The sequence below is a fragment of the Porites lutea genome, chromosome 3 (assembly GCF_958299795.1).
Source record: "Porites lutea chromosome 3, jaPorLute2.1, whole genome shotgun sequence".
NCBI lineage: Eukaryota > Metazoa > Cnidaria > Anthozoa > Scleractinia > Poritidae > Porites > Porites lutea.
In genome coordinates this window covers 50025798-50041631 of record NC_133203.1, presented here as the reverse complement: position 1 = coordinate 50041631, position 15834 = coordinate 50025798, and the positions used below count along the sequence as shown (strand labels likewise).

Genomic DNA, 15834 nt, shown 5'->3' with positions numbered 1-15834 from the left:
TTCACAATTATGTAATGCCTCAGCTGAGAATTTTCAGATCAACTGTATTTGTGCATGAATGATCATCAATGATACATTTTATAACAGACATCTTAGAAGTTACTCATCAATTTGAGGACTCCAAAAAAATTAAAATACCAGTTGCATATTAATAGTAAGCAGGACTCTGATATTTTCTTATGTGGGTCACTTGCCTAAACCTTGAAGTCCCAATATCCACATACAAATTCTCAAAACTGATCTCCATACAGGTCCATAAAGAATAAGTTGAGAGAATTTGGTAGAAGATTAAAGCATTTTCTCTTAGGTGATTATTTCATTAATTCTCAAAATTTTTTCTCTTGCTTGTGTAATGTTGTTAGACGAAAATTGATACTCATCATTTTTGGGACTTAGAGGGTTAACTGTCCCACCAGAAATGGTCCATCTAGATAAACGAAAATTGAGCCTGATTGCTAGCTAAGGCCTGTTTCAAATGTAGCATTTCACATGCCAAAGGAAAATCTATTGTTCTTGCTGATTTGCTTTATAATAATTTGGTACACGCGAAATGCAGTGTTAAAACTGGGGCTTAAGTCACAGGTAACATCTGATTAGGTTTCCTTTACCATGGGCTGATTTCAGAAAAATTTCCACAATTTACTGTTATTCCCTTCAAACATGTTCCATTTGAGTTACCAATTTTCTCTTTTCACTTTCTAGACATTTTGACCAACAACTCTATAAAGTTTTTAACTATAGTTCCACCCAGATAAAATGAAATGAGATATACTTGAACCTCCTCTAATTGGCCACCGTTGGAATACTAGCAAATGGCCGCTTCAAGGAGGTTGGCTGCTCAATACAAGTTTTTCATAAATGAGCATAATCTTAAGCAGGAAAGTCCTTTTTATTTTAAAACAAACACACAACAGGATTGTCATTACTAGTCCACAAGCAGTCATGACCTGTCTCGGACTGTATTTTCCTCCATCGCATTACGTCATCAGTAAAAGCCAAACTAAGTGTTTTAAGGACTTGATGGGCACTTACTAGAGGTGACAACAAAAGAAGAACTCTCCTCAGGATGAACATTTTTTTTTCCACAATTTTCTCTGGACTAAAATTACTGGCTACTTAATGGAGGCTTAACTGTATTCTGAAATGTCCTTCAAAATCATTGTTACTGGTACTAAAAATTAGAACCAACACACAAGAGAAGTGTTCAAAAGTCTACACAACGTGCTTTATTTATGACCATCACTTATTTCCTGACAAAATAAAATTACAAGCACACGAACAAGCCGCCCTTCCACAAAGCCACTGACTAAAATAAATGGCATGAATTGATCACTAATTGTGGACCATGAATATACAGATTACAGGGCAAACAAGATTAAAAAGGCCATCATCAAACAAAACAGACCCATAGCTTCAGACAAGGCAAAGCCTAGAATTGCATAGGAGAAAAGCTGCTGCTTGAGAGATGGGTTCCTTGCATAACCAATGATCAGACTGCCAAAGACAGTACCAATACCAGCTCCACTACCTGCAACGTAAAAAAAATTGCATGGTGTGAAATGAGACTTGTTGTGGTACCACCACTGGCTTCCCTGTGAAAAGATGTCAGAGAAATGTGTGCAGAGGTTCCATACTGATGACATATCGCTACCCTAATCTGGGTAGTGCTTCATATTGGTCGTACCACAAGGGAAATTTGTTTCAACCAACCAAAGCACTACCCAGATCTGCGAAGTGGCACGTCATCAGTACAGATTTCTGCACTTGTTCCTCAGATATCATATCGCGGGGAAACCGGTCGTGTCTCCGCAAAATGTTGGCTGTTTTCCCAGGCTAAGTGTGGGATGAGTACCCTTAGCTTTACCCTGTCACTTGGTGTTAACTTCTGATTACAAAAATTACATGATGTTTTCAAACAGTCCTTCTGGAGTTAGTGTAAACAATGTACATGGGGGAACAGTAAGGGAGTGTTATCAAATATATAACAGAAACAATGCAACACTGACTGCTTTCAGTTGAACCTTCCTGTATTACCACCAGAAAAAAAAACAGCTTTATATACTGCAGGGTGTAAAATCAACACAATAACATGCCAAGTGCAAGTAACAAATCTCATATCACTTGAAAGCATGGCAAGACACTTGCCTGATAGCCAAAGCTGTAAAATGTACACTTATGTCTTCAAAGAAAAGGAAAAAAAATTGTACTCAAGGTTAAAGCTCTTTACAGACCTGCAACACCTACAGTAGCTGCACCAGCACCAATAAATTTAGCAGCAGAGTCAACATCCTGCACCTGAGAACTTGTCTGAAAGCCTCGGCAAGCCAGAGCTAAAGGAGAGGAAGGTACTAGAGCCTGTACAGGGAAAGAATAATAATGATGGATGAGAAATGATGAAAATACCAAAATCACTTTCCTTTGATCAGGTTATAGAGCAGTTGCATGCATCATTTATGTTGTTCAACTTCAACAAGGATAAAGATTCAAACTTTTAACTTAAAAGAACCCTTACAGTATAGTGTGTGTGATGCAATTAAGGCTGGTTTTCACTAGCAACAGAGTCAGAGTCAGAGTCAGGGTTGTAATCATAAGCATAGCACTTAATGATCTAGTTTAAACAGCGTTCTGATTCTTCTGATTCTGCTTACGAGTCCATCGTTTACAACAAAGACAACTGCAATTCCGACAATCTGGTTTTCACTAGCTCATAAGTGGAACGTAAGCGACGGGGTTGGAAGTGGAGTCGGGAGTAACTGGAAATGTTGTGATTCTTCTGACTCTGATTCCATCGCGCTTACGCCTCCGCTTACAACTCTGACACTTCTGAAAACCAGCCTTCAGCAAGCAATGACACCAGTAATAGTTACCTTGCTTTGCATGTTATCTTTTTGCACACCTTGAAAGAAACAATAACAAGAGACATTACAAACAACCTGGTGCACCACCTGGATCTACAAAGATCCAGTCCACACAGACTTTATCAACTGAGATAATGAAACCACTACATCCCCCCTCCCCCCCCCCCCCCCACCACTGCACTACACTTCCTTTCAAAGTAACCCCTTGTTTCAAACTGTATCCTAGTTTGTCACATCCACTGAAGTTTGTAATTTTAATAACAATGGGATGTTTGCTCTGATTGATTCAAACTTTTGTTGACTATATATAGATGTAGGTTTAGAGTGGTAGAGGTATTTTGCAGAATCCCAAATGACTCTTCATTCAGCATTCTGCATTTGCTGAATGCCAAATGCAGAACACTGAATGACTCTGAAGTTTAGTGATTAGGGTTTGGAAACTGAGTGAATGAGGTTCCAGTTAGGGTCATTATATTGGGAAAACTGATCTGAAACTTGATTCACTCAGTTTCCTAACCCTAATAACTAAACTTCAGAGTCATTTAGCATTTTGCAAATGGCGTTCATCGTTCTGCCAAATACCCCTGCTGGGTTTAGAGGAAACAAAAATACAAACAATTTTTTTCTGTGTCATTCATTGTGACTAACACAAATTAAGTATACTCACTAGTAAACTGACTTGAAACAACTGTACGTGACAGGTTAAACATATTCCTAAAAAGAACAGGGCGAGAGAAATTTTTTAGTAACAGTATCAAGAAAGTTATGCCTAAGAAATTGAACACAATAACAAAGCTGTAACAAAAATAAAGTACATGTTTTTGCATAAAATTCATACTCACTTTTGTGCTGATGTGCCATTCTGAAAAAAGTAAATAAGACAATTATTGAAATACAAAGCAACACTTACATAGTATTACAGTGGAGACGGTGTATGTTGTTTGGGGAATCGGAATACAGGATATTGAAAAACGTTTTTTTCCATCAACTGCCAGATTTCAGAGCTAGTTCTAACAGGGGAAGCTTTAAATAAGTTTTTGCTATCTTTGCTTGACTTTTATATTGGTGTGCAATGAAGTACAACATAAGTACAACATCTGCTTCATTCCTGCAAAACTTGAATGGTTTCGTCTTACAAGCAGGGGGAATATCTAAATAAGCAAAACTTGCAAATAAATCTTTCATATCACGCCACGGAAAATTAGTACTTGAAACAAGAAACTGTTGGCGACGAACTTCAATATTGTACGGTATAGTTCAATATATACTAAAAGCTCCGGCCTGTGCGAGTCCACCCCCAAAATCCTTTTTAACTTACAAAACTACGGTAGCAACTAAGGCCAAAAACTACACGATCTATCCAAGAAACTGCAACCACCTCTTTTCGAAGTACCTTTCTTCAAACTGCTCCGATAATTTACTACGAAAAAGATCCCGTAACACGTGCAATCTGATCTATGGCCCGACCTTACATAAGCCGGGTAAAGACTTTTCCGACATAACCACTCAGAATGGCAACAAATAACACTCCTGATAAAACTATACATCCTCCTTCGTACATTTAAAGATATTTCATTTAAGTACGTCCATTTTCTTCGCTACATACCAATGCCAAAGTTTGTGACTGGGGGCGAATGGCTGTTGAAAGAGGCCGAGATAGTGCGCGACCATTGCCAACCTACAAATATCAAAGCACTCCGGTTAAAATGCCGTAAAAATCACCAAAGAATTGATAGAAAACGCACTTACAATACTCCTAGCTACTGGGGAGGTAAATTTACTGCAGGAGAACATGATTGCGAATAATTTCTCTTCTCGAGGATGCCACGCTCCGTTCTACTTTCCAAGATGGACGGCGAGGAGGGACGCTGAAGTGTATTATGGGTATTCATGTGATTGCGTGGTTCTCTGGGATGCGCCTCGTTTGGGAGCAAAGTTGTGGTTGTGCAAGATGCGGCAAATATGTCATCGTTTTTCATCAGGGGGCTGTCATGTTCCATACAATGAACGGGTCAAAAAATAATTTCGTCAGGTTACAATGTATCCTGAAAACAATTCATTTAGAAAAGGGAAAGCATCGCCCTCTATTAATAGATACGCTTCTTTCTCCAAAATTTTTGAACAGAAAGCCAAAATGCGAATGGGAAGATAGATCAGAGTAGGGGAAAATAGACCAGGCTGTGACAGTTTAGCCGGATTATGTTTATAGGCAATTCTGACTGCTTTCGGGATATCTTTGCAAAACTTTGCCATATTTAGGTTTGTACATCTTGGTACTGTAACCTTGGCAAGCTGGGCTTATAGCCTACCCCAGTTTACAACGTAATAAGGAAAAAAGCTTGTGTAACTTAGGACTCGGTAAAACACTGGGACTATAAAAATCTTTGAATACAGGGAACTATAATTAAAACGCAGCTAGTGAAGTTCTTGTTGCCGAAACACTTTGTGTTGAGAATTGCTCACGAGAGCCCATAGCAAAGAGGATCTAAACTATTTTATTGCAAGTCTGGCCAGCACTACAGCAAAAGGGTACAATCAGGCCCAGAAGGCCAGCAATATTTCGCAGACTAGAGAACAACTAGTATTTTTTTACGGCAAGTGATATACAGTCATCGCACAGGGTCTGGAGTTTTTTCTTGTACCCCATAAATCAAATTTGTAAAATGTTTTACATCCTTCCCTAAGCAGGACGGCAAACTTTTTGTGCTAAGTCCGTTCGTATTGCGATCGCCGGAATCTGCATGGCCTTTGTAATGATGCTGACTAATCCAAGAGAGAATTTTTTGAAGATTAAAAGCCTTTCTTACAGTACGTGACAGTAATAACCCAGGCAAATTCAGCGTTAATGGCCTTAAATGAAAAACTGAAATCAAACCACCCCACGGTTCATCTGTCGCCGAGATATTAAATTTTAAAATTTTCCATTTTCCAAAGTCATCAAACGAGGACAGCACTTATAGTCCTTATAAAGTCAACCTGTTTCTGACAATTGCAATAATTTATAAATCAGCCATGATTTAACAAGAAGCTATTGGGAGTAAAATTCTTTATTGATAGATGTGATCATAATTTTCATAATAATGTAATGCAGTTTATGGAATTTTATCATCATTCGTTTTGCTCAGTATTGTTAGCATCATTGTTATCATAAATCATCTTTTTTGTTGCTGTTGTCGTTGTTTCTTGAATATAAGTAAAACCAGCCAGGGTGAAACATTAATGGGCTCCTAAGAACCGATAGAATTTAGTCACAATTCATCAGAGTGCGGCTTAGTTTTTTCCTTCTCCTCTGAATCTGCACTCATGGTTTGCTGTTTATCAGCATCAGTCTCTGTTGATATGGGGGCCTTCGTTTCCATTTTCTCTGAAGTTTGGTCATGCGCAGTATTGGTTTTGCTTGAATCATCATTGGGACCTGCGATCTGGGGAGATCCGTCGAAACCTACTTCCAAGTCCACTCCCTTCATTACGTCTCGTCCATAGATTTCAATCAGTTTATTCAGCGCCTTTGCATAGTATGTTTCAGGAACTATATTCTCAAAGAATTCAGCTAAGAGCATTTCTCTTTCTCTAAGCAACTTCATATCTGACATAGCTCCCTCGAAATAGGCACAGAGAGATGAGAGGGCTGTTTCCCAGGTCATGGGTTTCCAGTCGAGAAGAATCTTTGCCTTGCTAATGTCCAGTGGTCCCTTGGTGACAGTAGGATAAGTATACCATGTTTCATCGTTATCAGAAAGAAACTCTAGTTTATCAATTTCGAGCTTATCGGCGATGTCTCGGAGCAGTTTTTTCAAGGTAAAATGTTCATTAAACGCAATGTTTATGGCTTGGTTGTGAACCGCAGGACCAGCATCTAGAACTTTCTCGATGGCTTTAGCTGCATCTTCCACGTGAATTAAACTAAACTTATCATCGGACACACCTTCGGGCATGTGAACAGGGTGATGAATGTCCTTATGAATACGTATCCACAACTGGTAAGTCCAAAATCGGAACGAATTATCACGTGGTCCGATCACATCCGGAAGTCTCAATGCCACATACGGAAATCCACCTTCTTTTCGCTGTTCTTGGAGCACTTCTTCACAGGCTAATTTGTCATGTGCGTATTTTTCTTCTCTTTTAAGCTGCAGTCGTTTCTTTGGGCTTTTTGGTCTGACTGCGTCTTCTTCAGTTGTAGGTCTAGAATGCGTCTTATCGCAGACTTCGTAGACTGAATCAGTGCTTATATAAACATAAACACCAACTCTGTCTTTTAAGATGTCCACCACCTGTTTCGTCTGTCTCGCGTTGTAAGAGCTAAAATCAATGACTGCATCATAAGAACCAGAAGTTAAAAGTTCCTCGCATTCAATCTCAAGAAGTTTATCTCTGTTGCATATAAAATGAGCACTTACAAAAGGCTTGATGCGTTCTTCGGAATCGAAGTACCAGTTACCTCGATTGACCATTGTGATTTCATCTCCACGGTCAATTAACCTCCGTACAGTTTCACTGCCAATGAAACCATTTCCTCCAAATACAAGAATTCTCCGCCCACTTGATTTAATACCATCGCTTTCATCTTCGCTGGATGCAAAAAGCATATAAAAGTTGATTATAATAGTTATCACTAATAGTCTCTTGAGCTCCATTCTCAGTCCTACAAAACCTAATGATGCAGATTAATCCGCTATATCATTATCTATTACTGTTGGTAGTGTGGTATATTCATTAAAATATCGGATCCTTCAGCTGTGCAAACTTTCGAGAAATATTGACCAGTAAAATTAAAGCACGGCATTCAAGGCCTTCTCGCTGAATATGAAATAGAATTAATTACATTTGAACAATGGGTGATAAAATCCTGGCTTACGTGTCTTTTTATCAATAACTTATGAGCCTTAAAAAGTTGGTTTACCAAGTGTGTATGAGCTGTAACTTGTATTAAACTGAAGAACCTAACTGGAAGGTTTTTGATCATATATTACGACTTCTGAGGACTTAGCTGTCTAACCTGCTTTTCAAAGTTCGCAAGGAAAAATTCATAGTCTTTTCGCTGCATGCTTATTATTCTTTTAATTCACATTGAGCGATGATTCAAAAAAGAAAAATACATTTAACAGCTGGTTCAGTCACAGTTTTAGCAATTTATTTGTAAAGAATTCACGAGTAAAAAGGCTTACGAGGGAGATGTATCTCTGTGGATTGATTGCTTTATATTACGACATTACACACTGATTACACCCTAATTTTTTTTTTCAATATAGGCGCGCGTAAGACTCTTACTCCACGCTTTATCGATTCATTTACTGATTCAGAGAAAAAAACGGACTGTTTTGCAGTCTAGGCCAGACTCGTACCCAGTCGCTATTTATGTTTTTTGGGTGTGAGAGAAGATTGGGGGTTAGGTTGAGGCGTGCACGGGGCCTAACCCTCAATCTTCTCTCACCCCAAAACACATAAATCAGCGACTGGGTACGAGTCTGAGTCCAGGCTATATATGGCTGCCTGTCTAGAACAAATCCTGTTTGGTTAACGTTGCCTTCCGAGCACGCGCACTAGTCGCTCCGTTAATGGTAGTTCTTTTACAAACTGTAAAACCGATTATCAACTAAATAATAGCGAGCTCAGTTTTAATCCACCCAAGAAGTGATTAGTAACTAAAGAACTTTAGTTACGTTTTTGTCACGTTTTTAAATTTTTGTGATCAGTAAGATAAAAAGGAAAGATGGCAATGAAACTGCAATGTAAAATGCAACGATTTAAAAAGGGAATAAGTTTCCTATAATAAGCTGCTCCTTATAAAGTTAGAATATCTGGAATTCGAGGACGAGATATTTTATTCTTTTTATTAATACAGGATTAGAGATATCACCGCGTTGCGTGAGTCATTTAGATGACACGCCAGCAAGAGCCTTTTTTAAAGGTGTTAAACGAGTCAATATATACAAATTAAAATTTGTATATATTGACCCGTCGAAAAGACAACTGACTTACCATACATATTGATGTTTTCAAACTCGAAAAGTTACGCTAAATGTAAATTTACAGATCATGAAATTTGTATTAAGAAGCGGTAAGACAGGATCGTCTCTTGGAAACGGCTATTCAAGAATACAGAAATTTTCCCCCAAAACTCTTGTAAGGTGCGTCTTAGCCTGCAGCACGGGCGTTTTCATCGGGCGCACGAATGTTTTTGCCCGCGAAAGCGCCATGTCGAAACTCCCGAAGAGAGGAGGAAATGGCGCGAGTCAAGGGTTACTATTTTTACTCTCCCCAATCTTCCTCTGTCATAAAATCAAAGATTTCGCCCGGCTAGCCAAAATAGGCCTGCACTGCAGGCTAGGTACGTCTTGGTGTTAACCGTGCATAAGGACTCTTGAAGGGCCGACCTGGGCACTCCGGCGCGCGTATGTAAAGTGCGAAAAGCAGACCGGCGCATAGGGACTTTTGAATTTGAATTTGATTGGTTACTACTGTGGAGATGTCTGACATTTAAGACTAGGCTGATATCTGCGATCGTAAGAAAAGCTTAGGGACCGCTCCTGGCTTTGGATTTTGGTGGACATCCGACAAGATTCACATTCGTAGTAATTTCTCAGTATACTGTTTACAGTTGGCCTGAATTTCAGCAGTCTCCTCGAGTCGCAAAACTCCCCTTTCGGCTCGAGGAGACAGCTGAAATTCAGGCTAGTTTACAGTCCCCAATTTCTTTCTGCCTGCCTGGTTGAAGGTGGCGATCGTAGCTGTCACAGTGATTTGGGTATCTCCTGGGACATTGCAACTTTTTTTCGTTCTGAGTGCTGAAATGCTATCCCCTCCCTATATTTTGAGCCCAAGCCTAAGATCTCGAATTTACCCGAGGCACTTGAAAGTTTCCTTTTGCAACTTTTCTTTTGTAAACAGTATTTTTGTAAACAGTATTTTGCAGCAGTAAATTGACAGCTGCTATGAAACTCCTAGATAACGAGAGCTCGTCCGGTCTGCTCGACCTATCGCCAGATGTCCTTCAAGGGCTACAGGACAAACACCCACAGGCAGCTGATATCGCAGAGGAGAGTTTGTTACATGGCCCAATTGATTATATTCCGCCAAATGTTTATGACCTCATAGACGAAGAATCGATCTACAACTCGGCAAGTAAAACCAAGGGCTCAGCCGGACCATCTGGAATGGACGCAGAGCTGTATAAGAGAATCCTGTGCTCTAAGAATTTCAAGACCGAGGGCAAAATATTGAGAGAAGAGCTAGCCGTGTTTACAAGAAATCTGCTTAGGAAATCGTACCACCCATCCTTACTTGAAGCTTTCACGTCCTGCAGGCTTATCCCGCTGGATAAGAACCCGGGAATCAGACCAATTGGTGTTGGAGAGGTACTGAGGAGAATAGTGGGGAAAACGGTCAGCGGTTTCTTAAAGGAGGAAATAAAAGAAGCGGCGGGTCCCCTACAAGTTTGCGCTGGTCATAACGCAGGAGCGGAGGCTGCGATCCATGCAATGAGTCAAGTGTTTGTTGAAGAAGGAACAGATGGAATATTGCTAATTGATGCTAGTAACGCTTTTAACCAAATGAATAGGTCAGCGGCCTTACACAATATCCAGATCATGTGCAAAGAAATGGCGCTCTATGTGATTAACACATATAGAAGCCCATCTAGACTGTTTATTTGTGGGGGAGGTGAAATACTTTCTCGAGAAGGCACCACACAAGGAGATCCGCTAGCGATGCCATGGTATGCACTTAATACATCCATAATGATACAGAATTTGAGGGATCATTGCCCATTGGTTAAACAGGTGTGGCTTGCAGACGACTCAGCTGGAGGAGGGAGTATAGTGCACTTATACAACTGGTACAGGCAATTGAGTAAGGAAGGACAAAAGTTTGGTTACCTTGTGAATGGGACAAAGAGCTGGCTTATTGTGAAGTCCAGGGAACTAGCGGAGGAAGCAAAGAGGGTGTTTGGAGAGGAAGTCAACATAACGACTGAAGGTCAGCGCCATCTGGGAGCAGTTATTGCGTCGCAAGAATACAAAGATCAGTATTGTGAGGAGAAGGTTCGTGCATGGAAAGAGGAAATCGAACGTCTCTCTGAAATAGCGAAGAGCCAGCCCCATGCGGCGTATATTGCTTTCACAAAAGGCTACAAGTCGAAGTTCACCTACTTCATGCGCACGATTGAATCGTTTGAAGATTATGTCGATCCAATCCAGGAAGTGATTGAAGATTTACTACTCCCTACTTTGTTCGGTCAATCAGAGCCTCTCCCTAACGAGGTGCGCAGACTTGCTACCTTAGCAACGGGTCAAGGGGGTCTAGGCATTCCTGATCTGAAATCCGAGGCACCGCAGCAGTTTGCTGCCTCGAGACTAATAACCACCGCCCGCGTAGATTCGATTACATCACAGAGTTCCATCATGGTGCCAGGAGAAAGATCTACGGAGGAGCTAAAGAGGCATCAACAATCACTTAAGAGAGCAAGTGCCAAAGAGAAAATGGATAGCATTGATTCAAGCCTCTCCTCAGGCCTGCTGCGTCTGGTTAATCAATCGAGGGACAAGGGCGCAAGTTCTTGGCTGAATGCGATGCCTCTCGCAGACAAAGGTTTAGCCCTCAACAAGCAAGAATTCAGAGACTCGCTACGCTTGCGTTATGACTTAACCTTAGTCGATTTACCAAGTCATTGCATATGTGGGGATAAATTCACCGTTAGTCACCCCCTCTCTTGTAAAAAGGGGGGGTTTGTAGCGCAGAGACATGATGGTGTACGGAACTTGTTAACGACATTCATCGACAAGATCTGCAATAATGTCGAAATCGAACCACGCCTTCAACCCCTGGACAACGAGCGATTTCATTTGAGGAGCGCTGTTACAAGTTCTGAGGCAAGGTTAGACATCAAAGCGGGAGGTTTCTGGGCAAGAGGAGTTACGGCATTTTTTGATGTTAGAGTTACGCACGTCAACTCCAAGTGTTACCAGAGCAAGCCAACATCGGAAGTGTTCAAAGAGCAAGAAGAAGAGAAGAAGCGCAAGTACCAGCAGCGGGTGTTAGATGTAGAAATGGGTTCGTTTACGCCTTTAGTGTTTGGAACCAATGGCGGAATGGGAAACGAGTGTCAGCGGTTCTTAAAGCATCTCGCAGACAAGATAGCTCAGAAAGACACCGAGCCTTATCATGTTGTAATCACTTGGCTCAGGACACAGATCTCGTTTGAACTCTTAAGATCGGTACATGCATGCTTCAGAGGTTCGCGAACGCCGTTTCGTAGCAAGCTAGAGCAATCAGTAGACTGTAAAATAAATGTCGCTAGTGCGGATATCTGAAATACGTGTCTATATGCTTTTATACTTAGGGCTTTTTATGGACACTGGTTTAGCCGTCATTAGTATAATTCGATTGCAGGATCTTAATATCTCTGCATAATGGAATTCTTAATTTTATAGAATTTTGAACTTTTATTATTAATTATATCTATTTCCTCTTCTTTTATGTAAGGTTAAGTTACTTCTATTTTTTAGAATTTGTAAATGAATAGTTTTTTCTATCTTCACTTATAATATATAGGATTGTTTTTGTTCTCTAATGAAGGACGAGGGGTTTTCTTTTGTAACGGATGAAATTGTAGATAGTGTTTTTGATGAATTAATTAGATTTTTTGAAACAGCAGGTTGATTGTAAATAGGATTTTAATTGAGGTTTTGTAATGAAGATTTTTTTTTTTTTTATTAATGTATTTTGCAGCTAAATTCAATGAGTATTATAGTATTTGTTTGTTACTTGACAACTAGTCTAGTCCTGGTGAAAGGTGAATAGAAAGAAAATGGAGTCTTCCTCTGTTGCTGTAGTAAATCGGATTGCAATAGTTTATCTCTCAAATAACTTCGCTGTCACCGGTTTTGTCGTCAGAGGCAGGATCAGTGTTTTGGGTATCCCTTCCCTAAAACGGATCTAACGGGGATACCCGACATACGGGGACACCCAAATAGCTGTGACAGCGGCCACGACCACTAAAACTAGTCACCGCGAATATGAATCTCCAGAGGCGAATCAAGGGGATGGGCCCGGGGGGGCCGGCCCCCCTCCTTATTTTTGGACCAAACTGAGGTCCAAAGGGCCGAAAAAAATTTTTTGGGAAACTGCGCCCTCCACCCCCCCCCCCCTCCCCCCGCCCCTATCTCAAGGTATGGATCCGGTACTGATCTCGTCCATTGAAATCCAAAGCCAGGGGCCCCCTAAGCTCTTCTTACTGTCGCTAAGCCGTACATGGATAACCGTCAAATGATAACCGCATGGTCCCGGGGAGGTGATTCCCATACGAAAGGGGCAGGGATGCTCGTCGTCTCGCTTAGAGGTGTAAATTTCGGATTTTGGTCTCACTTAGGGAGTTCTGGGCAAAACGCCATTATATTTAGCCGTAAACTTAAGATCTCTTTTAGGGTTGCACGCGAAGAAATATTAATTTTATCTTAAGGTTGGGCCACGCCCAGATTGGTCTCGTTTGGAGGTTTAATTCAAAATGTCCGACGAGCATTCCCGCCCCTTTCATATGGGAGTCCCCCCCGGGAGCATGGCAAACAATTACAAGAGGTACCTGTGTGAGAAAAACTTGCAAAAACCTCTCCTCGCGTGCCATTTTAATATCCTTTTCACTCATTACTGTCATTTGCATGGACCCTCACTCGCCCAACGAATTAATTGCAACCAGGAGCCCATTGCAACAAAATATTGTTTTCTCCATCCTCGGAGACCCAGAGGCAGCTAGTCGGGACGATAGAATGTTCGTGGTGAAAGTTTAATGTTATTATAAGATCGAGACGATGTTAAGTAAACTTTATTTCACCACGAACATTCGATCATCCCGAATAGCTGCCCCTAGGTCTCCGAGAATGTGTCTTTCTTTTTATATTTTTCGTCTTATGTTTTTTTTAATTTCGATGTTATTAATTTTAATACCCTGCGAGCAGTGGTTTCTCCAGGCCGGACGGTTCGTAGCACAGCGTCCGGCCTAGAGAAACCACTGCATGCTCGCAGGGTATAACTTTTATAAACATTGTTAAATTATTATTGTTTTCAGTGTGTTCTATTTACTACGAAAGCCGAGGAGGGTCTTCCGACTTCCGACTTCCGACTTAAGACTTCATACTTCAAACTTCAGACTTCAGACTCGACAAAGTTCGAACTCCGGGTTTCTGATTTCTGACCGTTGAGACTCAATGCTGCATGGTTAGACTTCTGACCTCCCACTTCCCACTTCCCACTTCTGACTTCCAACTTTCAACTTCCCACTTTCGATTTCTGACTTCCGATTTCCAACTTCCGACTTCCCACTTCCAACTTCCCACCTCTAACTTCCCACCTCCGACTTGAACTCCTCTGTCGGGCTCGATTGCCGCTCGATCCGCCACGCGGGTATTAATGATTAAGGTCAAGGCTCAGTAGAAAGAACGGCTGTACCGTTCTAGCCACAAAAGAGAACAACTAAAGTTGCTCGTGTAAAAGCAACTAAGCACAAAGCCAATCAGGCAACTGATGAGGTTCTCTTGGGGAACCGAAACCATGGTCTTGCCTGATCACAAAGTGGCAACAGTGATAACAAAAAAGTCCAAACACTGTTAAGCTCATTAAAAACCTATAACCAAGGAAAGAAATACGCGCTCCAGTCAAAAGACTCACATTTTCTTTACAAAAACACTAAGCTGGATTCTACTGAGTCACAATGCAATCTCCATAGTTGATTTCATTTTAAGCTGCACTTCAATCTTATCACTTTGGATCCGTAAATCACTATCCGTGATAATTTAACATCCTGCAAAGACAATTAACGAGCTGGGCCCAGCGTGATAACAGCGTAAAAATAGTCACATAGTTATTCAGGTCCAGAAGGCAATTTGGAGAAAATTAGAGCCCTTACTCGGCCTTAATAAAAAGCTTTAAAGAATATGCTCTTGCATCAGAGGGCAAATCCGGCCGACCAAAAACAAAAACCACAGTAAATCGATATGTGTGCCATGACCTCTTAATGTGAAATAGGCGGCTTAACCAGAACCTTCTAGAGCATAATCTACCCAGCAGAAGGGAAAAAAACGTTTTTGGAACAAGCAGCATTTTAGCATAAGGTAAAAGTCGTGTAGGCCTATCACCGCCTTTTATTGCTACGGAAGTTGGAAGGCGGAAATCAGAAGTCGGAAGTTGGAAGTCGGAAGTCGGAAGTTGGAAGACCCTCCTCGGCTTTCGTAATTTTCTCGGCTTTAGGCCTAATTATTGACCTATCTAAGGCCTTTGATACAGTAAATCATGAAATTTTGCTCGACAAATTAGAACATTATGGAGTACGTGGTATTGCTTTACAATGGTTTAAAAGTTATCTTCTTGTCGAAAACAATTTGTGCAATATAATGGTTACAACTCTTCATCATTAGATATCACTTGCGGAGTCCCTCAGAGATCTATCTTAGGTCCCCTGTTATTCTTAGTATATATAAATGATCTATGTAATGTGTCAAAGGTATTAGAGCTGATACTATTTGCTGATGACACTAATATCGTCTATTCGCATACTGATGCTTCCTATCTTATGGAAGTTGTAAATTTAGAATTGAAAAAGATAACGTGTTGGTTTTATACAAATGGGACTCTGCGACATGTATAACGTATTCTACAGATTGCTATCAAACTTATAACAAACGCCACTGAATCGTAGCCAACAGTTACCAGCGCCGTTCAAACGCCTTATTGACGAGATCAAGCAAAACTAACTACGAGAGAACGACTGGAGAACTGAAAAGTTGACTAACAATAGACGACTGTTTAACTGTGACAATAGACGGATCGAAACGCACCAATTACTGATTACGAGTCTTCATAGCCAATAACATCACGGCTTAACTGACAGACGACCAATAACATCGCGACGTATATAATATACCATCAACTGACGTGATACAACTCACTTTGACTCTGAAGATGACTACCCCACAGGTTGTCGAAA

At 40.8% G+C, this 15834-nt stretch overlaps 3 protein-coding genes across 3 annotated transcripts; 1 reads left to right on the top strand and 2 right to left on the bottom strand.

The window, feature by feature from the left end:
- Nucleotides 1-1201: 1201 nt before the first annotated feature.
- Nucleotides 1202-4765, bottom strand: LOC140931369 (ATP synthase lipid-binding protein, mitochondrial-like). The gene is made up of 7 exons (XM_073381172.1): nt 4608-4765; nt 4465-4536; nt 3701-3720; nt 3526-3572; nt 2868-2896; nt 2232-2355; nt 1202-1528 (listed from the first exon to the last, which is right to left on the bottom strand). The coding sequence occupies exons 1-7, from the start codon at nt 4650-4652 to the stop codon at nt 1359-1361; spliced, it is 507 nt and encodes a 168-aa protein (XP_073237273.1). The 5' UTR covers nt 4653-4765; the 3' UTR covers nt 1202-1358.
- A 1188-nt stretch (nt 4766-5953) lies between these two features.
- Nucleotides 5954-7617, bottom strand: LOC140929877 (uncharacterized). The gene has a single exon (XM_073379575.1). The coding sequence runs from the start codon at nt 7493-7495 to the stop codon at nt 6107-6109; it is 1389 nt and encodes a 462-aa protein (XP_073235676.1). The 5' UTR covers nt 7496-7617; the 3' UTR covers nt 5954-6106.
- A 2603-nt stretch (nt 7618-10220) lies between these two features.
- Nucleotides 10221-14046, top strand: LOC140932456 (uncharacterized). The gene is made up of 2 exons (XM_073382064.1): nt 10221-11551; nt 13921-14046. The coding sequence occupies exons 1-2, from the start codon at nt 10340-10342 to the stop codon at nt 14044-14046; spliced, it is 1338 nt and encodes a 445-aa protein (XP_073238165.1). The 5' UTR covers nt 10221-10339.
- Nucleotides 14047-15834: the final 1788 nt, after the last annotated feature.

What these genes read in the sequence shown, in the direction of transcription:
- LOC140931369 (XM_073381172.1), bottom strand. Translation starts at nt 4,652, where the DNA reads ATGTTCTCCTGCAGTAAATTTACCTCCCCAGTAGCTAGGAGTATT. An exon ending in AATGGCACATCAGCACAAAA is followed by an intron (nt 3,573 to 3,700) that starts GTGAGTATGAAT and finishes TGTTCTTTTTAG; the next exon opens with GAATATGTTTAACCTGTCAC. An exon ending in AAGATAACATGCAAAGCAAG is followed by an intron (nt 2,356 to 2,867) that starts GTAACTATTACT and finishes TTCCCTGTACAG; the next exon opens with GCTCTAGTACCTTCCTCTCC.
- LOC140929877 (XM_073379575.1), bottom strand. Translation starts at nt 7,495, where the DNA reads ATGGAGCTCAAGAGACTATTAGTGATAACTATTATAATCAACTTTTAT.
- LOC140932456 (XM_073382064.1), top strand. Translation starts at nt 10,340, where the DNA reads ATGAGTCAAGTGTTTGTTGAAGAAGGAACAGATGGAATATTGCTAATT. An exon ending in TATGTGGGGATAAATTCACC is followed by an intron (nt 11,552 to 13,920) that starts GTTAGTCACCCC and finishes TATTGTTTTCAG; the next exon opens with TGTGTTCTATTTACTACGAA.